Source organism: Nuphar pumila, chromosome 8 (genome assembly GCF_984573655.1).
Source record: "Nuphar pumila chromosome 8, dmNupPumi1.hap1.1, whole genome shotgun sequence".
Lineage (NCBI taxonomy): Eukaryota > Viridiplantae > Streptophyta > Magnoliopsida > Nymphaeales > Nymphaeaceae > Nuphar > Nuphar pumila.
Window position 1 is genome coordinate 113,343,588 of NC_143256.1, and position 21,912 is coordinate 113,365,499.

Genomic DNA, 21,912 nt, shown 5'->3' on the forward strand with positions numbered 1-21,912 from the left:
TGTGAAGCCTTTGTTGCTTCAACTCCCATGTCAGCAAGCAGTCGTCGGAGCCAAACTACTTCCATGGTCGTGGTTGCCATGGCTCTGTATTCAGCTTCGGTGGATGAGAGAGATACCTTCTGCTGCTTTTTACACCTCCACGAGATTAATGATTCCCCTAAAAAGACACAAAAGCCAGTGGTTGAGTGTCTGTTATTGGGATCACCTCCCCAATCAGCATCAGTATATGCAATTAAATCAAGAGAAGAGGAGGAAGATAAGAAAAGTCCTCGTGAAAGAGAGGACTTGATGTATCTGATAATACGCATGACTGCTCCCATATGAACAGAAGTAGGAGCATGTTGAAATTGACTTGCTGTATGAACAGCATGTGCTATATCTGGTCTGGTAATGGATAGATAGGAAAGTGCCCCGACAAGCTGTCTGTAAGGAGTAGGGTCTGCAAGAAGTTCTCCATCATCAATCTTCATTTTAACATTAACAACTTCTGGAGTGTCAACTTTCTTATCATCAGTAATACCAGACCTGAAAACAATATCAAAAGCAAATTTAGTCTGAGATAATAAATATCCTCTAGGAGAATAAGCAACTTCAATGCCTAAAAAATATCTTAACAAGCCCAAATCATCCACATAGAGAAGAAGCACAATGATCCCTGCATCAGAATTCTTAATAAACAAAGCAGTGTCAGTTAAACAGAATTGAAAACCAATATCAATCATAACACGACTAAACCTATCATACCAAGCTTTTGGTGCTTGTTTAAGTCCATAAAGAGCTTTTTCTAAGCGAAGGACTTTACCCTTAGGAATACTTAGACCAGGAGGGGGTTCCATATATACTTCTTCAACTAGCTTTCCATTTAAAAAAGCATTTTTGACATCCATTTGAAAAATAGACCATTTTTTGATAGAAGCTAAGGCAATTAAGGTTCGGACAGTAGTCATACGAGCCACCGGAGCAAAGGTTTCTTCATAATCAATCCCATATTCTTGGGCATAACCTTTGGCTACTAAACGGGCTTTATATCTTTCAAGAGTACCATCACTCTTGGTTTTAATTTTATAAACCCATCGACATCCTATAGTTTTCTTCCCTGGAGGAAGATCTTGAATATTCCATGTAGAAGCCTTTTCAAGTGCATCTAATTCAACTTTCATGGCTTCTATCCATTTGATATCATTTTTTGCTTGAAAATATGTGGATGGTTCTTCATATGAGTGAATTAATGCAATAACTGCCCTATATGTGGGTGAGAAAGACTCGTATGATACAAACTTTTCTGGAGGCCTCGAGATTCGGGATGATTGTCTAGTTGGAATGTTAGAATATTTCTCAAGTGCACATGGAGTATTAGACTCTTGTCGCCTGAAATATTGAATACTAGTATCTCTATGAACTTCTTCATTTTCAACATTAAGATCAATAATTCTTGGATCATCATCAAAGTTACAATCAAGGTCATATTCATCAGATGTTGATGTTAGATCTAGCAAAAAGGAGTACTCAGTGACGTCTTTTAATTTTCTAAAATCAAAGAAGCTCTCCTTTTCAAGAAAGGAAACATTTCTAGACACATATAGTTTATTATTTTTGAAGTCAAAACATCTATAACCTTTCTGGTTTTCAGCATATCCTAAAAAGGCACAGGGAATCGCACGAGGGAAAAGTTTATCATTTTTGTCAGTAAATATGAAACATTTGCACCCAAATATTCTTAATCTAGAGTAGTCTGGAGAAATGTTCATAAGTTTTTCAATGGGAGTGATATTTTGTAACGAAGAAGATGGCATCCTATTAATGAGATAGGTGGCAGTTAAGGCAGCTTCTGCCCAAAAGTCTTTAGGGACTTGATTTGCTATTAATAAAGTTCTAGTGGTTTCTATAATATGGCGATGTTTTCGTTCTGCCAGTCCATTTTGTTGAGGTGTATAAGGACAAGATCTTTGATGTGTGATGCCATGCAATTTAAGATAATTTTGAAAATCTGTGGATAAAAACTCTCCCCCTGAATCTGTGCGAAAAATAGTAATATCATTTTGAAATTTGTTTTTAACCATATTATGAAAAGTTTGAAAGTATGAAAATACTTCAGACTTATGTTTGAGAAAGTACATCCACGTATGTCGGGAGAAATCATCGACAAAAATAACATAGTAAACAAATCCTCCTTTAGAAATTACTGGTGCAGGACCCCAAACATCCGAGTGTATTAATTCAAGTGGTCTTGAAGAGAAAAAGGTTCTGTTCTGAAATGGTAATCTTTTCATTTTGCCGAGAATACAATCTTTACAATCAAATGATTCAGAGTTACAAAATTTCCCTAGATTTGGAAAATATTGGATTTTGGCTATATGTGGGTGACCAAGTCTCTTATGCCACAGTTCCAACTCTATTTTTTGAATATTATAACAAAAAGCTTTCTTCGGCATTTCCAAAAAATCCATGTAATAGAGTCCTCCTTCTCTATGGCCTTCCCCAATCAGCTTGCCTGACTGGCGATCCTGTACCCAACAACCATGAGAAGAAAAAGAAATATTACACCCATAATCAGAAATTTGAGATACAGATAAAAGATTTAAATTTAATTTGGGAACATGTCTAATTTCTGGAATAAATTTTTTTTTTGTTTTATAAATTTTTTCAAAATCTCCTATTCCTTCTATTTCAAGAGAAGTCCCATCAGCAGTAAAGACCTTTGACACACTTGTTTTATTTTTAACACATTTGGATAGACTTTGATTATTTGGGGTCATATGAAAAGATGCACCAGAGTCAAGAAGCCAAGAAATTTTACCTAAATCAGAAAAAGATGAGGCTGCTGCGCCGGTTGAAGCTTCAGATGAGGAAGAGGCACCTTTGATGAGAGGCTGAAGGATCTCCATTAGTTGGGCCAGGGAAACTGGTGCATCCTGATCTTTAGGCTCCGATCCAGCAATTGCAGCTCTTTTTTCTCTCAGCTCCTTAAGTTTGGGACATTGTGGCCTGTAGTGTCCCGGTTCATGACAGTGATGACAAATAACTTTCTTCTTATCATAGTCACCATTTTGTCGGTTAAAGTGAGGATGCCTATATGATCGAACATGATTCCCTGGTCTAGACATGGCTAAAACGGAATCATCTTCAATTTTTAAAGAACCTTTCCGGAGACGATTTTCTTCCATTGTTAACTCTTCAATAGTTTCAACAATAGAAGGAATTTTTCCCCGGTGAAGTAGGGCCGATTTAGTGGTTTCAAATTCCGGCCTTAATCCAGTGATAAACTGGTAAAAATGTTCAACATCGAGTTGTTTCTGACGAAGCTCGATGTCTTCGGCACAATGCCACTTTGGTTCTAAAAGGGAAAGTTCTTCCCAAAGTTCGGACAACCCATTGTAATATTCACGAATAGTTTTGTCTCCTTGTGTCATCATTCGAACTTTTTCTTGGAGGTTGCACACGTGTGCAATATCTTTAAGGGAATACATATTCTTAAGGTATTCCCATGCCTTATCGGCATGATCAAATTTGGCAAGACTTGAGCATTTTTTAATGTCAACGCTATTGATAAGCCATGACATTATCTTCGCATGAGATATTCTCCATTCTTTCCATTTCTTCTCGTATGAGGCAATAGCCTTGATTTTCTCTTCTTCCGATAGAGGGACGTCTTTATCTCCCTCCTTTTTAGTAAGAGATAGCTTAGGTTCCGAATCGGAACCATCCACAATCCCCCATAAGCCTTTTCCCCATATATGGTGCTTCATGATTGAAGCCCATGTTACATAGTTCGTATCGCTTAGTTTCATAGGCATGATGGTGACTTTATCATTGTCATCCATCGATTACAAGGAGAGAAAGAATAGGGATAGAAGAGAAACAAGAAGGAAAATGAGAAAGAAAGAAAAAAAAAACAATACAACAAGATGTGAAATCTTCTCCAATGAAGTGATAAAACACTTCTCTTCAAGTGGCGAACACTTTTGCAAACGGGCACGGAAACCGAGGCAGCTTTTCCTCGAGATTTAGTACTTCCGCGGCTCTGATACCATGAAATGAAATGGGGATCTTCGAAACACGAGCTTTGATTAACAAGAGCAAGTGTCAAGAATGACACTAAAGCATAACCCTTAAAAAGGGTATAACTGGAAACAAAATAAAAATAAAAATGTATTCTTTATTGATATGAAAAACCAATTGCTTAAGAAGCATTGGAGTAAAATACAAGAGGGGCTGCACCCCTTTATATACACAGCTGAAAGAGGACTCAATAGAGCTGTTGGGCACAGTCCAACAGCTCTATTTAGAGCTGTTGGAATGTGTCAGTCCAACAGCTCTATTAAGAGCTGTTGGACTGTGTCAGTCCAACAGCTCTATTGCTAGTCAAGTCTGGACAGGACTTGACTAGCAACAATCATTCTAGTTCAAACTGAACTAGATGACATAAAGACAAAAAATAAAAATAAAGGAAAAAAAATACAGAAAAGAAAGAAATTAAAATGTATTTATATATATATATAATAATATAATATTATTATATATACATATATATACAGTTTTACATTTTAACACATGAATGGTTATAAAGATAAGAGAGATGAGAGAGAGAGGGAAGAGGTTGATGTGACGAAAAAAACACATTCACTTGAGCCACCATAAACACCGCACCACAAACACTTGAAGAGCGATCCACGAGCACACGAAAAATGAGATTGTCGAGTTCAAAGATCAAGAGCACTATGACTTTGATACCATGTAAAGAGAGCAAAACCTCCATAAGAGAGAAAATGTCCACCAAAAGAATCCAAAATAGACAAGCATGAAAGAGCCACTAAGGGCACACACCAAGAGAGCACAATATATAAAATAATTATCCTCACAAAATGGATGCAAAATGCATGCTTCACAAGGGGGGAGATCCCCTATATATACAACAAGAGGGAGGTCTTCTAGCCATTGGAGCTAGTCCAATGACTAGATTATCTAGCCATTGGACTAGCTCCAATGGCTAGTCAACTATGAGTTGACCAAAATAGAAAATAACAAAAATAAAAAATTACAAGAACAAATAGATGGATCACCGATATATATATGTATATGTATATATATATATATATTTACAAATTGTACATTTTAACATTGACATCCCTACTTGGATAGTTGGCTTTATCATTAGGCTCACAACACATTTGTTGTGACTTCGCCAATTGAAAAATGTAGCTGGATGACTAATTTTTAATGCTTTCTGTTTTTATTAGAGCTGTAGTAAGTTCTAGTTTTCTGCCATGCAAATCCTGTGATTATCGCATGATAGGCCAGATTATCCTTCTGATGCCCTTCAAGGGCATTTTTTGAAGGCACTTCTCATGTTATTTGATTGTCCATGAGGGGTGTAAATGAAAAAAAAATACCATTAGCAAATGTATGAATAGGCTATTCTCGACTCTTGCATGTTTGGATGTGTCATCTTGAGAACAGTTCTGTCATTTCCAACATTAGGGGTTTTCCAGTAATTCCTTCTTTCTATATCATGTCTTCTTTACTTTTTGTTTGCTATTTTCCTGTTTAAGTCTCAAATGTAGAACATGCAATCCGAGTTCACATGCTTGTATCTGCATAACATTGCAATTTCTACAAAAGTTTTGGATTATTATATTAGGTTAATATTCTTGGGTCCAGTTTTTATGTTGCTTCTCTAGAAATACTCTGTTGACTAATATTCTTTTTGCACATAATTATGTGAAAAATTGCTGACACCTTTTCTTCTTAACCTGTAAATAGAAATGTTGTATATGGGTTGTTGATCTTTGAGCATGCACTCTTTTTGCTTGGGTACTGTCTGGTATAAATGGTTCTGTTGCATTTGGCTACTATGTTTCTGTGCGTTTAGGATTTGACTGGAGGTGCTTGGTTCCCAAGTAGTTGCAATGTGTGTACATGTTTGTAAACATGTATTCATTTGATTGTTCTACTTAGTGAACCAGATGTTGCTTTTGTGACACATTTAACATTATTTGCACATCCTTGGATGGGTTTCTGATAGATCTTTGAAAAATGTTCTTCACCTGTACATTTTCTTTCATTTGTTGTTGTTTTAAAATTTTGATGGCTCCTTCCTCATCCCTGAGGCATTTTATATACATATATTAATTTCCTCTTGCACATCTATATTGGCATAAAATGGCTTATGTTTTGTCAATCATTATTTTCTAACAGTGAGTGTTCTTGGTTCATGGCAGACATATGACAAAGCAAGGAATGCATTTGCTCTTGCAACAAGTCCAATTGTGAAGGCACTTATTGATCCTGATGGAGCAATGGAGGACATTCGGAACCTTGATAGTGTAAGCTATTGCATGACTAATGCTTCAAGATTTACTAAAAAAAGTTTTGGATATCGATTCAGCAGAAGCAGTTTATATTTTTTAGGAGGCATAATTAAGCCTCTTTTTATGGTGCATATAGGCAAGAAATTTCATGGTTAAACTGATTATCCTGGAGAAATTGTTTAGAAACAGTGGGTTTGAATTCTCCAATCCCATTGCTATGAATTTTTTTATGTATTTAATTTTAACATAGCATTAGTTTAATTAAAGATATGTATGAAGGAGTAGTAACCAATGTCCGCACTTGTGGAGAGGTGACAACCAATTTTCCTATAACGGTTGTGTTACATCAAGGATCTGCTTTAAGCCCTTTCCTATTTGCTATAGTGATGGATGAGCTTACGAGATCAATTCAAGAAAATGTGTCATGGTGTATGTTGTTTGCTGATGATATTGTTTTGATTGATGAGTCTAGAGCTGGGGTTAATGCTAAGTTAGAATTATGGAGACAGACATTGGAAGCAAGAGGTTTTAAGTTGAGTAAGAGTAAGACAAAATATATGGAATGTCGATTTAGTAAACAACGAAGTAGTGATGGGAGTGTAGTGAAGCTTGGTGAGCAAGAAATACTGGTGGATGATTGTTTCAAATATTTGGGATCTATCATTCAAAAGTATGGAGAAATTGATGGAGATGTAAATCATAGGATAAAGGTTGGGTGGATGAAATGGAAAAGTGCAACTGGAGTGTTGTGCGATCGTAGAATGCCATTGCGGTTGAAGGAAAAGTTTTATAGGACAACTATTAGGCTCGCTTTACTATATTGTACGGAATGTTGGGCTGCCAAGAGACATCATATTCAAAAAATGAGTGTAGCTGAGATGCTGTTAAAATACATGTAATTCATATATATATATATATATATATGTTTATATATATATGTAATTGTCTAAAATACCCGATAGGGGTATTTTAGTCATTTCACAAGTACCCGATAGGGGTACTTGTTATTCTTCTTTTTTTATTTTCCCTTTTATTTTTTTGTAATTTATATTTTTTGTTTTTATGTTTTTTGCTCACACAAAAGGGGCCCCACCATGGAGTCGATGGGGCCCCAACGGTCACATTTGTGACCGTTGGGGGCTCCCAACGACTATATGGGGAGCCCCTAGGTGGCTCTCCTTTTAAGGCCTTATGGCCATCCCCCCTCTCCTTCATTTGTGTATATATAGGGGTGAACCCCTCTTGTATTCTTCACTCTGAAGAGCTCTCTCTCTTTTTCAATAAGAGACATTTATATTTTTATGTTGTGTTGTCTCTTGTGGGTTTGGGTGTTAGCCCTTTTTGTTTGTTCATTAGTGAATGTTGTAAGTGCTTAATGCACTCTTAGTTTTTCCATTTAATCAGAGCCTTGTGTATGCTCTTCTTCTTAATATAGCTAGTTGAGTAGTTATATTATTGGTTTTTGTATCTCTCTTTGTTTGTTCTCTTGTGAGTGATTAAATGGAAGGGGAACAAAAGATTGATCTCTCCTTCAAGCTCAATGGCTCCAACTACATGATGTGGGCCGCCGCCATGGAGAACAACCTCAAAGGTAAAAAACTTTGGGATATGTTATGGGCACCATTCCGGAACCACAACTCCAACTCACTAAGATGGATGGTGATCAAGAGAAAGCTCTTGAAGGAAATGCTCGCATGAAGGCCATTGAAGATCACCAATCTAAAGTGGAAGATTGGGAAAGTAAGCATGCGAAGATTCTTGCTTTGTTCATGAACAATGTGGAGCTCAAGATTTGCGCCAACATTGCTAAGTTTCGGATGGCTAATGAAGCATGGTTCTTTATGAAAGGTATGTTTACTCAAAAAGACCTTGCTCGTCAATTCTTTCTTCAAGAAAAAATCCGGACTATCAAGCAAAGAGAAATGAGTGTAAGAGACTACTATAGCACTCTTGGACCCTTATGGGATGAGTTATCTTTACTAGAACCAAAGTGGGTTTCTAGTGTGGACGTGGAACTAAGAAGAGAACAAATGGAAAAAGAACACTTTTTCCAATTTCTACACGGGGTTAGGCCCGAATATGAACAAGTTAGTTCTTCCCTTCTTCATAGATCTAAGCCTCTTCCCTTGGAAGATGCCATAGCCGAAATATGTCAAGAAGAAACTCGTCTTGGCATGATTAAAGGAGGAGATGATGTTTTGGCCGTATCTAAACCCGACAATCATGTAAAAACCTATAAGCCTCCATACTTTGGAAGGCAACATAATTATAATGGCAACTATAGAAAAGCCATTTGCCATCATTGACAAGAATCGGGTCACATAAGACCTAATTGCCCTAAGTTGAATGAAGCACCTAAAAACAAGGTTGCCTCCGTTGAAGAAGCTACTCAAAAGAAGGAGGAAACTATCAAAGGGAAGGAGTCTTTTTCTCTTGCCCAACTATCGGAAGCACTACAAACTCTACTCAAGATTCCATCAACCTCGGGTGCCGCCATAGCTTCTTCCTTTCCTCCATGTATGTCTTCTTGGATCCTTGATTCTGGAGCTTCCTTTCATATGACTCCTCTTGAAAATGAGCTTTTCGATTTGTGTAATAACTCTAAAAACTCGTATGTTTCAACCGTCGATGGTACATCTTTACAAGTAAAAAGTTTTGGAACCTTAAATTTTTCTAAAGATTTCTTTGTGCCAAACGTGAGAGTGGTACCTCAACTTAATTTAAATCTCCTCTCTGTTGCTCAAATATGTGATCATGGATGTGAAATCTCCTTCTCAACTACGGATTGCTCTATACAGGATCTCCGGTCCGGGAAGCAGATTGGGCAAGGCCATAGGAGGGGAGATCTCTATTACATGAGCAACTTGAAACTTCCCACCAACTCTTTTTGTAACCATGTCCAAGATAAAAATATTGAAATTTGGCATCAAAGACTTGGACATCCAAGTTTCTCAAAAATGTACTCCTTTCCATTTGGAAAGCAATTTTGTAATGAGAAACATTTTGTTTGCAAGAGTTGTATTTTTGGCAAAATGAAATCCACCCCGTTTCCAAATCGAACCTTTGTGTCCAAAAGACCTTTTGAGTTAGTCCATTCCGACATTTGGGGTCCTTCTCCGGTCATGTCTAAAGGAGGATACTCCTATTACGTTACTTTCATTGATGACTACACTAGATATGTGTGGATCTACTTTCTCAATTTAAAATCCGAAGTCTTTGACTTCTTCAAGAAATTTCATATGATAGTCAAAAATCAATTTTCAAGTAATATCTCTACTCTTAGATCCGATTCAGGTGGAGAATATCTATCAAATGAATTTCAAAATTATTTAAAAATAAATGGAATTTGTCATCAAAGATCGTATCCTAGGACTCCTCAAAAAAATGGTTTAGCCGAAAGAAAGCATAGACACATCATGGAAACCACTAGGTCACTCCTTATTTCTAAAGAAATTCCAAAGAGTTTTTGGGCCGAAGCGGCCTTAACCTCAACTTACTTAATAAATAGAATGATATCTTCATCCTTACAAAATACATCTCCATATGAAAAACTATTTGAAAGAACACCCGATTTCAATAGATTAAGAATTTTCGGGTGTAAATGTTTTGTCCTTACTCATAAAAGAGACAAATTATCTCCTAAAGCTATTGAATGTGTTTTCTTAGGATATGGAGAAAATCAAAAGGGCTTTAGATGTTTTGACTTGAAAAATAACAAACTCTATGTATCCAAAGATGTAACCTTTTTGGAAAATGAAAATGGTTTTATGAAAACAAAAGATATTGACGAAAGTGAATATGCTTTCTTATTTGATCTTCTTTCCCAAGAAGATGAGACTCCTCGAGAAGAGGAAATCTCTAATGAGTCGTTGAATGACCTAGAGGATGTTCCTCTTGACAATATTGAAGATGAAAGTGATAGACCAATCCAAACCTATGTTAAGCGTGGTCAACAAGCTCAAATGAGCGCCTTAGAAAAATACTCTCAAGGATCCAATATAGAAGAAACTTCTTTAAGGAGATCCGACCGAATCTCCAATCCTCCTAATAGGTTTGTTTCCTATGAGTCTGTAACTCCAAGATATAGAGCATGTCTAATTGCATTACACTCATTTCATGAACCTTCACATTATAATGAAGCCAAAAACATTCCCCAATGGGTTGAAGCCATGGACTTAGAACTTAGTGCCCTTGAAAAGGCAAAAACTTGGGAAATAACTTCATTACCCACTAGAAAGAGATCGATTGGATATAGATGGGTCTTCAAAATTAAAACTAAAAGTGATGGTTCATTAAAACGCTATAAAGCCCGATTAGTAGCAAAATGATATGCTCATGAATACGGTATAGATTATGAAGAAACTTTTGCACCCGTAGCTAGGATGACCAGTGTTAGGACTCTTATCGTCGTGACATCAGTCAAAAAATGGCCTATCTATCAACTAGATGTTAAGAATGCTTTCCTAAATGGCGAATTAAATGAAGAAGTTTATATGGATCCTCCACCAGGAGTGTGTATTGGTAAAGATAAAATTCTCAAACTTAAGAAGACATTATATGGTTTAAAACAAGCCCCAAAGGCTTGGCATGATAGATTTAGTAATGTAATGATAAGTTTGAATTTTCGTTCATGTTATACTGACACTGCTTTGTTTGTGAAAAGTGCAGGGTCTTCAGTAGTTATTTTACTACTTTATGTTGATGATATGATCATCACTGGAAGTGATGAGCAAGGCATTAATGATATTAAGAAGGTTTTGAAAGAAAATTTTGACATGTCTGACCTTGGTTTCTTAAGATATTTTTTAGGGATTGAAGTAGCGTACTCTCCTCGAGGGTACATTCTCTCTCAGATGAAACTTGCTGCTGACATCTGTTCAAAATCTGGTATCTCCGATGATAAGAAGACAAAAACCCCAGAAGTCATCAATGCAAAATTAAGGTTGGAAGATAGAACACCTCTCGAGGATCCTACTCCCTACCGGCAACTTGTTGGGTCTCTAACCTACTTATCCATCACTCGGCCAGACATAGCTCATGCCGTCGACTCTGTCAGTCAGTTTCAACATGCTCTTACAACCGTGCACATGAGTGCAGTCTTAAGGATCGTTAGATATATCAAAAACACCATAACTAAGAGAGTTTTTCTTTCCTCTGCCTCGTCACTTGATTTAATTGCTTATACTGATGCTGATTGGGGAGGAAATCCCAATGATCGAGTCTCAACTACGGGATTTTGTGTTTTCTTAGGTGACTCTATGATTTCTTGGAGATGCAAGAAGCAGCACAAAGTATCCTTGTTCTCAACGGAAGCGGAATATCGTGCTATGGCCACTACAACCATGGAACTTGTGTGGTTAAGAAGTCTCCTCAATGATATGGGCATTGTCATCTCCACTCCTTCGAAGATGTGTTGTGACAACAAAAGCGCAATCTATATTGCAAGCAATCACACCTTCCATGAGCGTACTAAGCATATTGAGATGGACTGCCATTACGTACGTGATGAATACCTAAGAGGAACCATAGCACTACCTTACGTCACATCTGAGTATCAGTTGGCGGACTTCTTCACTAAGGCCCTTGCTGCTCCTCGTTTTTTGTTTCTCCTTAACAAGCTTTCGGTTATATCCCCGTAAAGCTTGAGGGAGGGTGTTAAAATACATGTAATTCATATATATATATGTTTATATATATATATGTAATTGTCTAAAATACCCGATAGGGGTATTTTAGTCATTTCACAAGTACCCGATAGGGGTACTTGTTATTCTTCTTTTTTTATTTTCCCTTTTATTTTTTTGTAATTTATATTTTTTGTTTTTATGTTTTTTGCTCACACAAAAGGGGCCCCACCATGGAGTCGATGGGGCCCCCAACGGTCACATTTGTGACCGTTGGGGGCTCCCAACGACTACATGGGGAGCCCCTAGGTGGCTCTCCTTTTAAGGCCTTATGGCCATCCACCCTCTCCTTCATTTGTGTATATATAGGGGTGAACCCCTCTTGTATTCTTCACTCTGGAGAGCTCTCTCTCTTTTTCAATAAGAGACATTTATATTTTTATGTTGTGTTGTCTCTTGTGGGTTTGGGTGTTAGCCCTTTTTGTTTGTTCATTAGTGAATGTTGTAAGTGCTTAATGCACTCTTAGTTTTTCCGCATATTTCATTACAGATGCGTATGCTTAGATGGATGTGTGGAAATACAATAAAAGATAAGATTCAGAATGAGGAGATACGTAAGAAGGTAGGCGTTGCACCTATTGAAAATAAGACGAGAGAGAATCGTTTACGGTGGTTTGGACATATTCGGCGAAGGCCTAATGATGCTTCAGTTAGAAGGATGGAGAAATGGGAAAATATATTAGTTAAAAGAGGTCGGGGTAGGCCTAGGAAGGCTTGGATGAAGATGATAGGAAATGATATGAATGCTTTGAACCTCACCGAGGACATGGCATTGGATAGAAATGATTGGAGGAGAAGGATTCATGTGGAAGACCCAGAATGATTTTCTTTTTTGGTTCATATCGCCGACCCCAATTGTTTTGGGATGAAGGCATAGTTGTTGTTGTTGTTGTTGTTGTATTTGAGCTTTTGGAGTACATTTTTTGTCTCATAAAGAAAATTCAAGCATGCCGTGAATAATAATCAATAAAAGGCAAATAATTTCAAGAATTAAATACAAAAACACTTGGAAGGATTCACTCTCAACACAACAAAATGAACAGTATGAAAAAGGAAAGTCTTGTTCATTTAATTTTTCTTTAAAAGGTAAAAGGTGATTCTTAAATACTCTGCAACTTTGAAATGAACTGAAAACACCATCATGAACAAAAGACAACTGACGATCTTACAGCACTTCTAAGGATTTTTTAAGGTAAACTTGACTAGGACTTCAAGACTCTAAACATCTGATGGAAGTAGATGGTGATTCTTCATAGGAGCCTCTGTTAAAATATAAATTCCATACTTTCCCTTAGCAATGGAGATGCTGGTTTTATATCTTAAATTACAATACTGCCCCTGCTTAATAATAATATGAAATTAGTCAAAAATAGTGAATAAGTCTTACATGTATACTATCATGTAAAATTAAAAAATATCCCTTATTCATTTATCTAGCAGCAGAATATTTAGGTAGCTCTGAGCTGAAATGTGCTTCCATAAACTTTCATGGATTATAATTACTTTCATTCTTCTTATCAATAATGTACTTGTTCCAGACAACTGGCACTTTCTGTGCTATGTGTGCGTGCATGAGTGAGTGTCCATATGAGAATCCAAGATTAAGATATACTGTAATTCTCATGTATTATGAATTTGAATTGGATGAATAGGTTTCTAACTGATGTCTATAGTGCTGGCTCTTGATAACTGTTAAGCTATGGGTTTTTTCTAAATAAATGGCTCAGTCTTTCACTTGCAGTTAAAGAAAATTGAAGACATTGAGTACTAGCCCCAGAACTCTGTTCATATTTGTATTTTATATGTAATGGTTCTTTGCAATCATTCTGCATTTTTAAGAAAGCAACCCTTGCAAACATACCAAAAAGTACAATTTCCCAGGGCAAACATTCATTCCTGGGCAGAAAATTTTCTTCTTGACAGAAACATAGTTTAAAGATGTATGTGTTTACACCTACGTGACATAGGTGCGGGTATGGATGTGGCAATGCAACAGCTTAAAAAACTTGGGTGTGGGGAGGGTATATATATAACCAAACCCAGGTCTGGCTTCAGCAGAATCAAACTCAGGAGCCAAACCCAGCAAGCCTGGGTTTGACCCTTATGCTAATGAGGGGATGAGGAGGAAGAAGAAGAAAGACAAAAGGAGGAGGAGGAGAAGGAAGAAGAAAGACAAAAGGAGGAGCAAAAGGAAGAAAAAGAAAGAGAGGAGGAGAAGGAGGAACAAAGAGAGAGATGTACCTAAGCCACCTTCGTCGTCGCCATCGCCGCCGCCATCAAAGGAGGAGGAAGAGAGGAGGAGGTCCTTCGTCGTCACCATCAGAAAAGGAGAGGAGGGGTCCCTTTGTTATCGTTGTTGCCGCCGTTGGAAGAGGAGAGGAGAGGAGTCGGAGCCGAGGAGGGGAAGGGGGGGGGGATTATACCCTAACACCCCCCCCCCCCCCCCAAACCCTTTTTTTTAAATTTGACCAAAATAGACTCTGTCAAAGTTGACCGAGTCTATTTTGGTCAAATATAACCCTATGTGCGGGTTGACCGCACCTGGTGCAGCAAATTTTAATGAATGCCTCACCCTCGTTGCATCGCATCGATGTGGGTGCGGCGTCCCTTTTAAAGAATCCGTGTGACATAGGTTTACACATGCTGCCTGGAAGTTAAAGTAGCACTTGTTTAATTTTTGCTTTCAGTAGATTGTATTTCTCTTCAGCCAGTTTGATCGTTGGATGCTTAGTTTATTTTACAGTGTATTGGTTGGTGGTAAATGTTTGAAATCTGACAAACTAATTTGCTTCATCTCATGCATCCACTTTTAATTTATTTGTTTGTTTGTTTTTGTACATTATCATATTATTAACTCTTTTATTGTTGCTTACACTTTCAGATTAGTTTCTCCGACTGGTTTTTGTCCAAAGGTGGTACCCGCTTAAGTATCCAAAGAATGTGGGATCCTGTTGCTTATGCCCTCGGATTTATTAATTGTGATAATATTAGTGCCCGTTGTATGCTCACTGTTTTTGGCTTCTTTGCCACTAAAACGGAGGCTTCCTTGCTGCGCATGTTGAAGGGTTCTCCTGATAACTTCTTGAGTGGTCCCATACAAAAGTATATAATTAATAAGGGAGGCAGGTAGGGAAATCTTTTGTCATATGTCATCATTTTGGTGCTACTTTAATGTATGTTTTTTGGTACCCTTGTCTAATGTTTTTCCTCTCCTGTAGGTTCCATCTTCGATGGGGATGTAGAGAGATATGTTATGATAAATCCACTGATGGTGAAGCATATGTTACAGGCCTTGCAATGTCAAAGGTATATCCCTTGTTTATTCCTCCCTGCCAACACCATCCCAACCCCCCCTACAAACCAATGCTTTGTCAAACTAATTCAATTGGAGAGTGACATATTTCTCAAAATCTGATTATGAAAATTTCATTTGTGTGCATATTTTCGTTGGTATGCATGAACTTTTACGGCCATGTTTTTTTCCTTTTTCTTTATTTAAGTTATTTCACCCTGTACTCAAACTGTTCTGAGTATTCTATGTCACACCTAATTTAGCCTAAATTTGTGTAAATCAAAATGAAGGATAAGCCTTTTGACTATCCATGATATGTATGGCCAACACTGAGGTCTGACCAAGCAAACCGATAAAAATCATGAAGCATCTATTGTGAATTGAGTTTATATTTCTGTATTCTTCTCCAGGTCTGACGGACTTGTTTGATGACTTTTATTTCTGTTCATCTTTTCAAATCCTTTTGAACCATGTTTCCTATTGATTGGGACTAGATGGAGTTTTCTAAATAAACTAGTGTACACTATTTATGATATTCCTGAGCATCTGCATGGTTACATAATTCTATTTCAGAGTTGTGAAGGAACAATATCGTGCTTAAATTCAGTTTTCTATGCATTCAGGCTACAAGTAAGCAAACAGTGAAAGCAGATGCATATGTTGCAGGTTTGTTATCAAACATCTAGATTTTGCTTGTGTTACTGGGGAAGCACCAGGAGCTAACTTATTTCCATGAGCTCCTTGCAGCTTGCGATGTTCCTGGCATAAAGAAATTACTCCCAGCAAAGTGGAGAGAATGGGAGGCTTTTGACAATATCTACAAGCTAGTAGGAGTGCCAGTGATTACTGTTCAACTTAGATATAATGGTTGGGTTACAGAGCTTCAAGATCTGGAAAGATCAAGGTCATATTCCAGTTGTCATATCCTAAGCATTAAAAATCATTAATAACAAATATTGTACCTTCAAGTATTGACTGTGGCAGATATTTCTCGATTTCTAAATATATCGAAGCCTTGGGTATCAAAATCAGTCTCTTCATTTGCACTCATGTGCTCATGTTTTGTTGTACATTACTTTGATTAGCCTGTCTTTGGTTTTATTGTCCTCTTCTTGCTTGAGCTAGTTAATAAATGTATTTTGTCTCTCCGTTAGGCAACTGAGAAAAGCGGTTGGATTGGATAATCTCCTTTACACCCCAGATGCAGATTTTTCTTGTTTTGCTGACCTAGCACTTACTTCTCCTGAAGATTATTACATTGAAGGACAAGGTTCACTAATCCAGTAAGGATGCTTCTCTGTTGATTCAATTTTAGGTTTGTGGTCTGATGGTTTTACAGTTACACCTTTTTGCTCTCTCTCTCTCTCTCAGGCTTGCCTTCTGAGTATATACTATCTAATAACAAAATCTGACTTAGGAGTGGATTATGTTCAACTCAGTCATGAAAATAATGTGAAGAATCATTGAATATACATTTGTACCATTTACTTATATAAGTTATTGATGTTCATTTAATTGGCAAATCAAGGAAACCAATTTAAAGAAAAGTTGGACACCATAAGAAACTTATCATGCAGGAAAGTTTCTATATAATCTATGTTATTCTAGTTTTTTGGTAATTATTGTAATGAAGTAAGCGAAAACACAAACATTGAGTGTAGAACACTTACAAGTCCAACAATGTACAAGAAACAAAAAGAGTAAATAAGCACTTTAAGTGCACACATAAATCCACAAAGGGATAATGCCAAAAGGCAAAAAACATAAATATTATTGAGAGAGAGAACTACTTACAAATGAAGGGGGGACACCCCTATATATATACAAGAAAAAGGAGAGGAAGCCCTTGGGAGCTCCCCACACTTGGAGTCGTTGGGGAGCTCCCAACGGTCATATTTATGACCGTTGGGGGCCACAACGATTCCAATGGTGGGGTCCCCAAGGTACCTCAAAAAGAAAAAAGAAAAAGAAAAAGAAAATAAAAAATAAGTTGTTTCTAATAAACAATTTATTGTACAAGTGAAAATACCAAAATACCCCTAATGGGCAATACATCAAAATTATATATATATATATATATATATATATATATATATATATATATATATATATATAAACACTCCTCAAACTTTACGGGGAAAGAACCGAAAGTTTGCTAAGAAGAAAAAGAAAGCGAGTAGTAGGAAGAGCTTTGGTGAAGAAGTTGGCCAACTGATACTCCGAAGTGATATATGACAAAGTGATAGTTCCTCTTAAATATTCATCACAAACATAATGACAATCCATCTCAATATGTTTAGTGTGCTCATGGAAGGTATGATTGTTTGCAATGGAGATTGCACTTTTATTGTTACAACACATTTTCGATGGAGTTGAGATGTTGATACCCATATCACTGAGAAGACTTTTAAGCCACACAATCTCCATTGTTGTAGTAGCCATGGCACGATATTCGACTTCGGTTGAAGATAGAGATACCTTTTGTTGTTTTTTGCACGTTCAGGAAATTAGTGAATCTCCTAAAAAAATACAAAAACCATTAGTTGAGGTTCTATCATTGGGATTACCTACTCAATCAACATCAGTATAAGCAATTAAATCAAAAGATGAGAAATAGGATAAGAAAAGCCCTTTTGAAATGATGCTTTTAATATATCGCACAATCCTCTTTACTGCTACCATGTGCACAGTGGTAGGGGCATGCTAAAACTAGCTTGTCGCATGAACAACATGAGCAATATCAGGTCGGGTGATAGAGAGATAAGTAAGAGATCTAATTAATTGTCGATATGAAGTATGATCTTCAAGTAGAACACTATCTTCAAGTCTTAATTTTGCATTTATAACTTCTGGAATCTCCACCTTCTTTTCATCTTAGATCCCCGACTTAGCACAAATATCAGTAGCTAATTTTTTTTTAAAGAGAATGTATCCTCTATGTGAGTAGGCCACTTTAATGCCTAAAAAATATCTCAAGAAACCCAAGTCGAACATATCAAAAGTTTTCTTTAAAATTGTTTTAATTTTATTCACTCTTTTGTCGTTTCCTATGATGATCATATCATCAACATATAGAAGGAGAATCACAATAGTGTCACCTGTTTTCTTGACAAAGAGAGCAGTGTCAGTATAACAAAAGATAAATCTCAAATTAATTAATACATTATTGAATTTGTCATACCAAGCCTTAGGAGTTTGTTTAAGACCATACAATGCCTTTTTAAATTTTAAAACTTTTTCATTTAAATTCACCCTAGGAGGGGGTTTTATGTAAACTTTCTCACCAAGATCACCATTTAGAAAATCATTTTTAACATCTAATTGATAAATAGACCATTTTTCAATAGATGTAATGGCAATAAGAGCTCAAACACTTGTCATTCGAGCAATCGGGGCAAAGATTTCATCATAATCTATTTCATATTCTTGAGCATACCCTTTGGCAACTAACCTTGCCTTATATCTTTCTAATAACCCATCACTTTTGGTTTTACTTTAAACACCCATCTACATCTTATAGGTTTTTTACTTAAGGGAGGATTAACTATTTCCCATGTGTTGGCTTTCTTAAGAATATTAAGCTCAAATTCTATAGATTCATTCTAATGAGGATATTGTTTGGCATCATTATAATGAGATGGTTCATAGTAAGAGTGAAGGGTTATTAAGCATGCTCTAAAATTTGGAGAAAATGAGTCATAGGATACAAATCTACTTGGTGCATTAGTAATGTGATTTGATTTTCTAGGTTGAGACTCTTCTAAAGATATGATTTGAGAGAATTTGTCAAGAGCGCATGGATGATTACCTTCTCCCCATCTATTATACATGTGTATTACTTGATATATGTTCATTCAAATTCTCATATTGACTATTATCCTTATCGTCAAGAGAATGTTCATTATTATTATAACCATTGTCGAAAGCTCAAAAACCTCAATAGGGTTGGACTTATCATTTCTTGGTAATAAATCAAATAGAAATGAATATCAATGTTTTCTCTTGATTCTTTACTCTCAAACCCATTTTCATTTTCAAGAAAAGTAACATCCCTCAAAATATAAAGTTTGTTATTTATTGGGTCAAAACATCGGTATCCTTTTTTATTTTCTCCATAGCCTAAGAAAACATGCTCAATGACTTTTGGAGAAAGTTTATGATTTTTATGAGTAAGAACATAACACCTACAACCAAAGATTCTTAGTCTTTTGAAATCCTGAGTCATTTTAAAAAGTTTTCCAAATAGAGAAACATTGCTTAATGAAATTGAAGGAATTCTATTAATTAAGTTGAAGTTAGAACGACTTCGGCCCAAAAATTTTTTTTGGAATATTCTTGGAAATTAAAAGAGTCTTAGTGGTTTCTATTATATGTCTATGTTTTCTTTCTGCTAAGCCATTTTGTTGCGGAGTTCTAGGACAAGACTTTTGATGACAAATTTTATTTTGTTTTAAGTAATTTTAAAAATCATTAGACATATATTCTCCTCCTGAATCCGATCTTAGAATAGAAAGATTGCTTAAGAATTGAATCTTAATCATTATGAAATTCTTTAAAGAAAGAGAACACATCGGATTTATGATTTAGAAAATAAACCCATGTGTATCTAGTGAAATCATCAACAAAAATCACATAATATGATAAACCTCCTTTTGATATGATAGGTGAGGCACCCCATACATCCGAATGAAGTAATTCAAAAGGTCGTATAGACACAAAAGTTCTTTAGGGAAATGAAATTGCTTTCATTTTTCTAAAAATGCATTTTTTACAAGCTATGTCTTTTTCATTATATGTATTTTCCAAAATAGAGAAAAGAGACATCTTTGAAATGCTAGGGTGGCTAAGTCTCTTATGCCAAACATCAATACTTTTGTCATTTACAACATTATAAAATGACTTGGGTGGAAGAGACAAAAAATCTATAAAATAAAGATGCCTCTCCTATGGCCTTGCCCAATCAGCTTTCCTGACTGGAGATCCTGCACGGTGCAATCTTTAGGTGAGAAAGAAACTTTGCAACCATGATCGAAAATTTGAGAGACAAAAAATAGATTTAAATTTATTTTTGGAACCACCCTTACTTTTGGAACTAGAAAATTTTGAGAATGTTTTAAATCAAGTATTCCAATACTTTCTATTTTCAAAGAAGTTTCATCGTCTGTTGAAACATAAAAGGAGGAAGGATTGGAATAAACTTTAGAAAGAACATTCTTATGCGGTGTCATATGAAAAGAGGCATCAGAGTCAAGAATCCACATACCTGGAGGAGATGAGGACGATGTAATGACGGCACCCGAAGTTAAAGATGATTTGAGAAGTTGTTGATGTGCCTCCGATATTTGATTAAGTGTATCTTTAATATCTCCTCCATTTTTATTTGCTTCTTTCTTCGGTATAATTTCACCAACGGAAGCAACTTTACCCTTAAGCTTAGGACACACCGGTCTAGTATGTTTCGGTTCATTACAATAATGGCAAGTGACACCCTTCCTATAACCATTATTATAGTTTGGTCCATTTCCATAGTTATTAGTTTTTGCAAAGTGAGGTGGCTTATAGGTTTTTACATTGAAACTCGGCCTAGTAACGGTCAAAATATCATCATTCTTATGAGTCATGTTAAGACGAGTTTCTTCTTGGCATACTTCGGCAAAAGCATCTTCAATAGGCATAGCCTTGCTCCTATAAAGAAGAGATGCTCTCACTTGTTCAAATTCCGGTCTTAGACGATGAAGGAATTGAAAAAAGTGTTCTTTTTCAACTTGCTATCTTCTCATTTCAATGTATTCGGGAGCCACCCATTTAAGCTCAAAAAGAGCTAATTCATCCCAAATAGGGGACAAAGTGTTAAAATAATCACGGACACACATGTCCCCTTACTTAGTGAATCTAATTTTATCTTGACAAAAATATTGTCTAGCAATATCCTTTTGGGTATACATACCCTTAAGGAAGAACCAAGCTTCATCAGTTCTTCTAAACTTAGCAATGTTGGCACAAATTCTTTTGTCAACATTATTCATAAACCATTCCAAAATCTTAGCGTGATTACTTTCTCAATCTTTTACCTTTACTTGATGATCATGAATGGTTTTAAGGTGATCCTCCCAAATGAAAGCTTTTTCAACACTTTCGATTTTGATGAGCTTCAATGATGGTTCAAGAGAGGTCCCTATCACAAAGCCCCAAAGTTTCTTCCCTCTAAGGTGATTCTCCATAGCCGATGCCCACATCAAGTAATTTGATCCATCAAGCTTAAAGGAGAGCTCCACCCTGCTCCATGTCGATAATAGGAAGATTGAGAAGAGGAGAGTGATAGTACCTTTGTCACGATCTTTAAATCAGAGTTACCAGTTGAGGAAGCGGGAGCGGGAAGCGAGGCACTTCAAAAAATTTAGGAAGCGTGGGACCACTTAAAAGAAAATTATGAACCGTCTCGGAAGCGATCTAGGAAGCGAGGGGGAAGCGAAAAAAATGAAAATGGGGAAGCTAGGGGGAAGCGTGGGGGGCACTTCCCCACGCGCTTCGGAAGTGCAGCGTTTTGCGCTTCCGAAGCGCGTATCGGGGAAGCACGCTTCCCCATACGCCTAGGCATTTCCGGTAACTCTGCTTTAAATACCACAAA

The 21,912-nt window shown here is 36.6% G+C and overlaps 1 protein-coding gene across 1 annotated transcript in view; it reads left to right on the forward strand.

Moving 5' to 3' along the window:
• ZDS (zeta-carotene desaturase) overlaps positions 1-21,912 on the forward strand; it is a 91,823-nt gene that overhangs the window by 52,541 nt on the left and 17,370 nt on the right. Inside the window, exons 6-11 of the mRNA XM_090016409.1 lie at positions 6,219-6,323; positions 14,874-15,118; positions 15,211-15,298; positions 15,908-15,950; positions 16,032-16,188; positions 16,439-16,567. Coding sequence (XP_089872535.1) covers positions 6,219-6,323; positions 14,874-15,118; positions 15,211-15,298; positions 15,908-15,950; positions 16,032-16,188; positions 16,439-16,567 — 767 coding nt within the window. The remainder of the gene's footprint in view (positions 1-6,218; positions 6,324-14,873; positions 15,119-15,210; positions 15,299-15,907; positions 15,951-16,031; positions 16,189-16,438; positions 16,568-21,912) is intronic.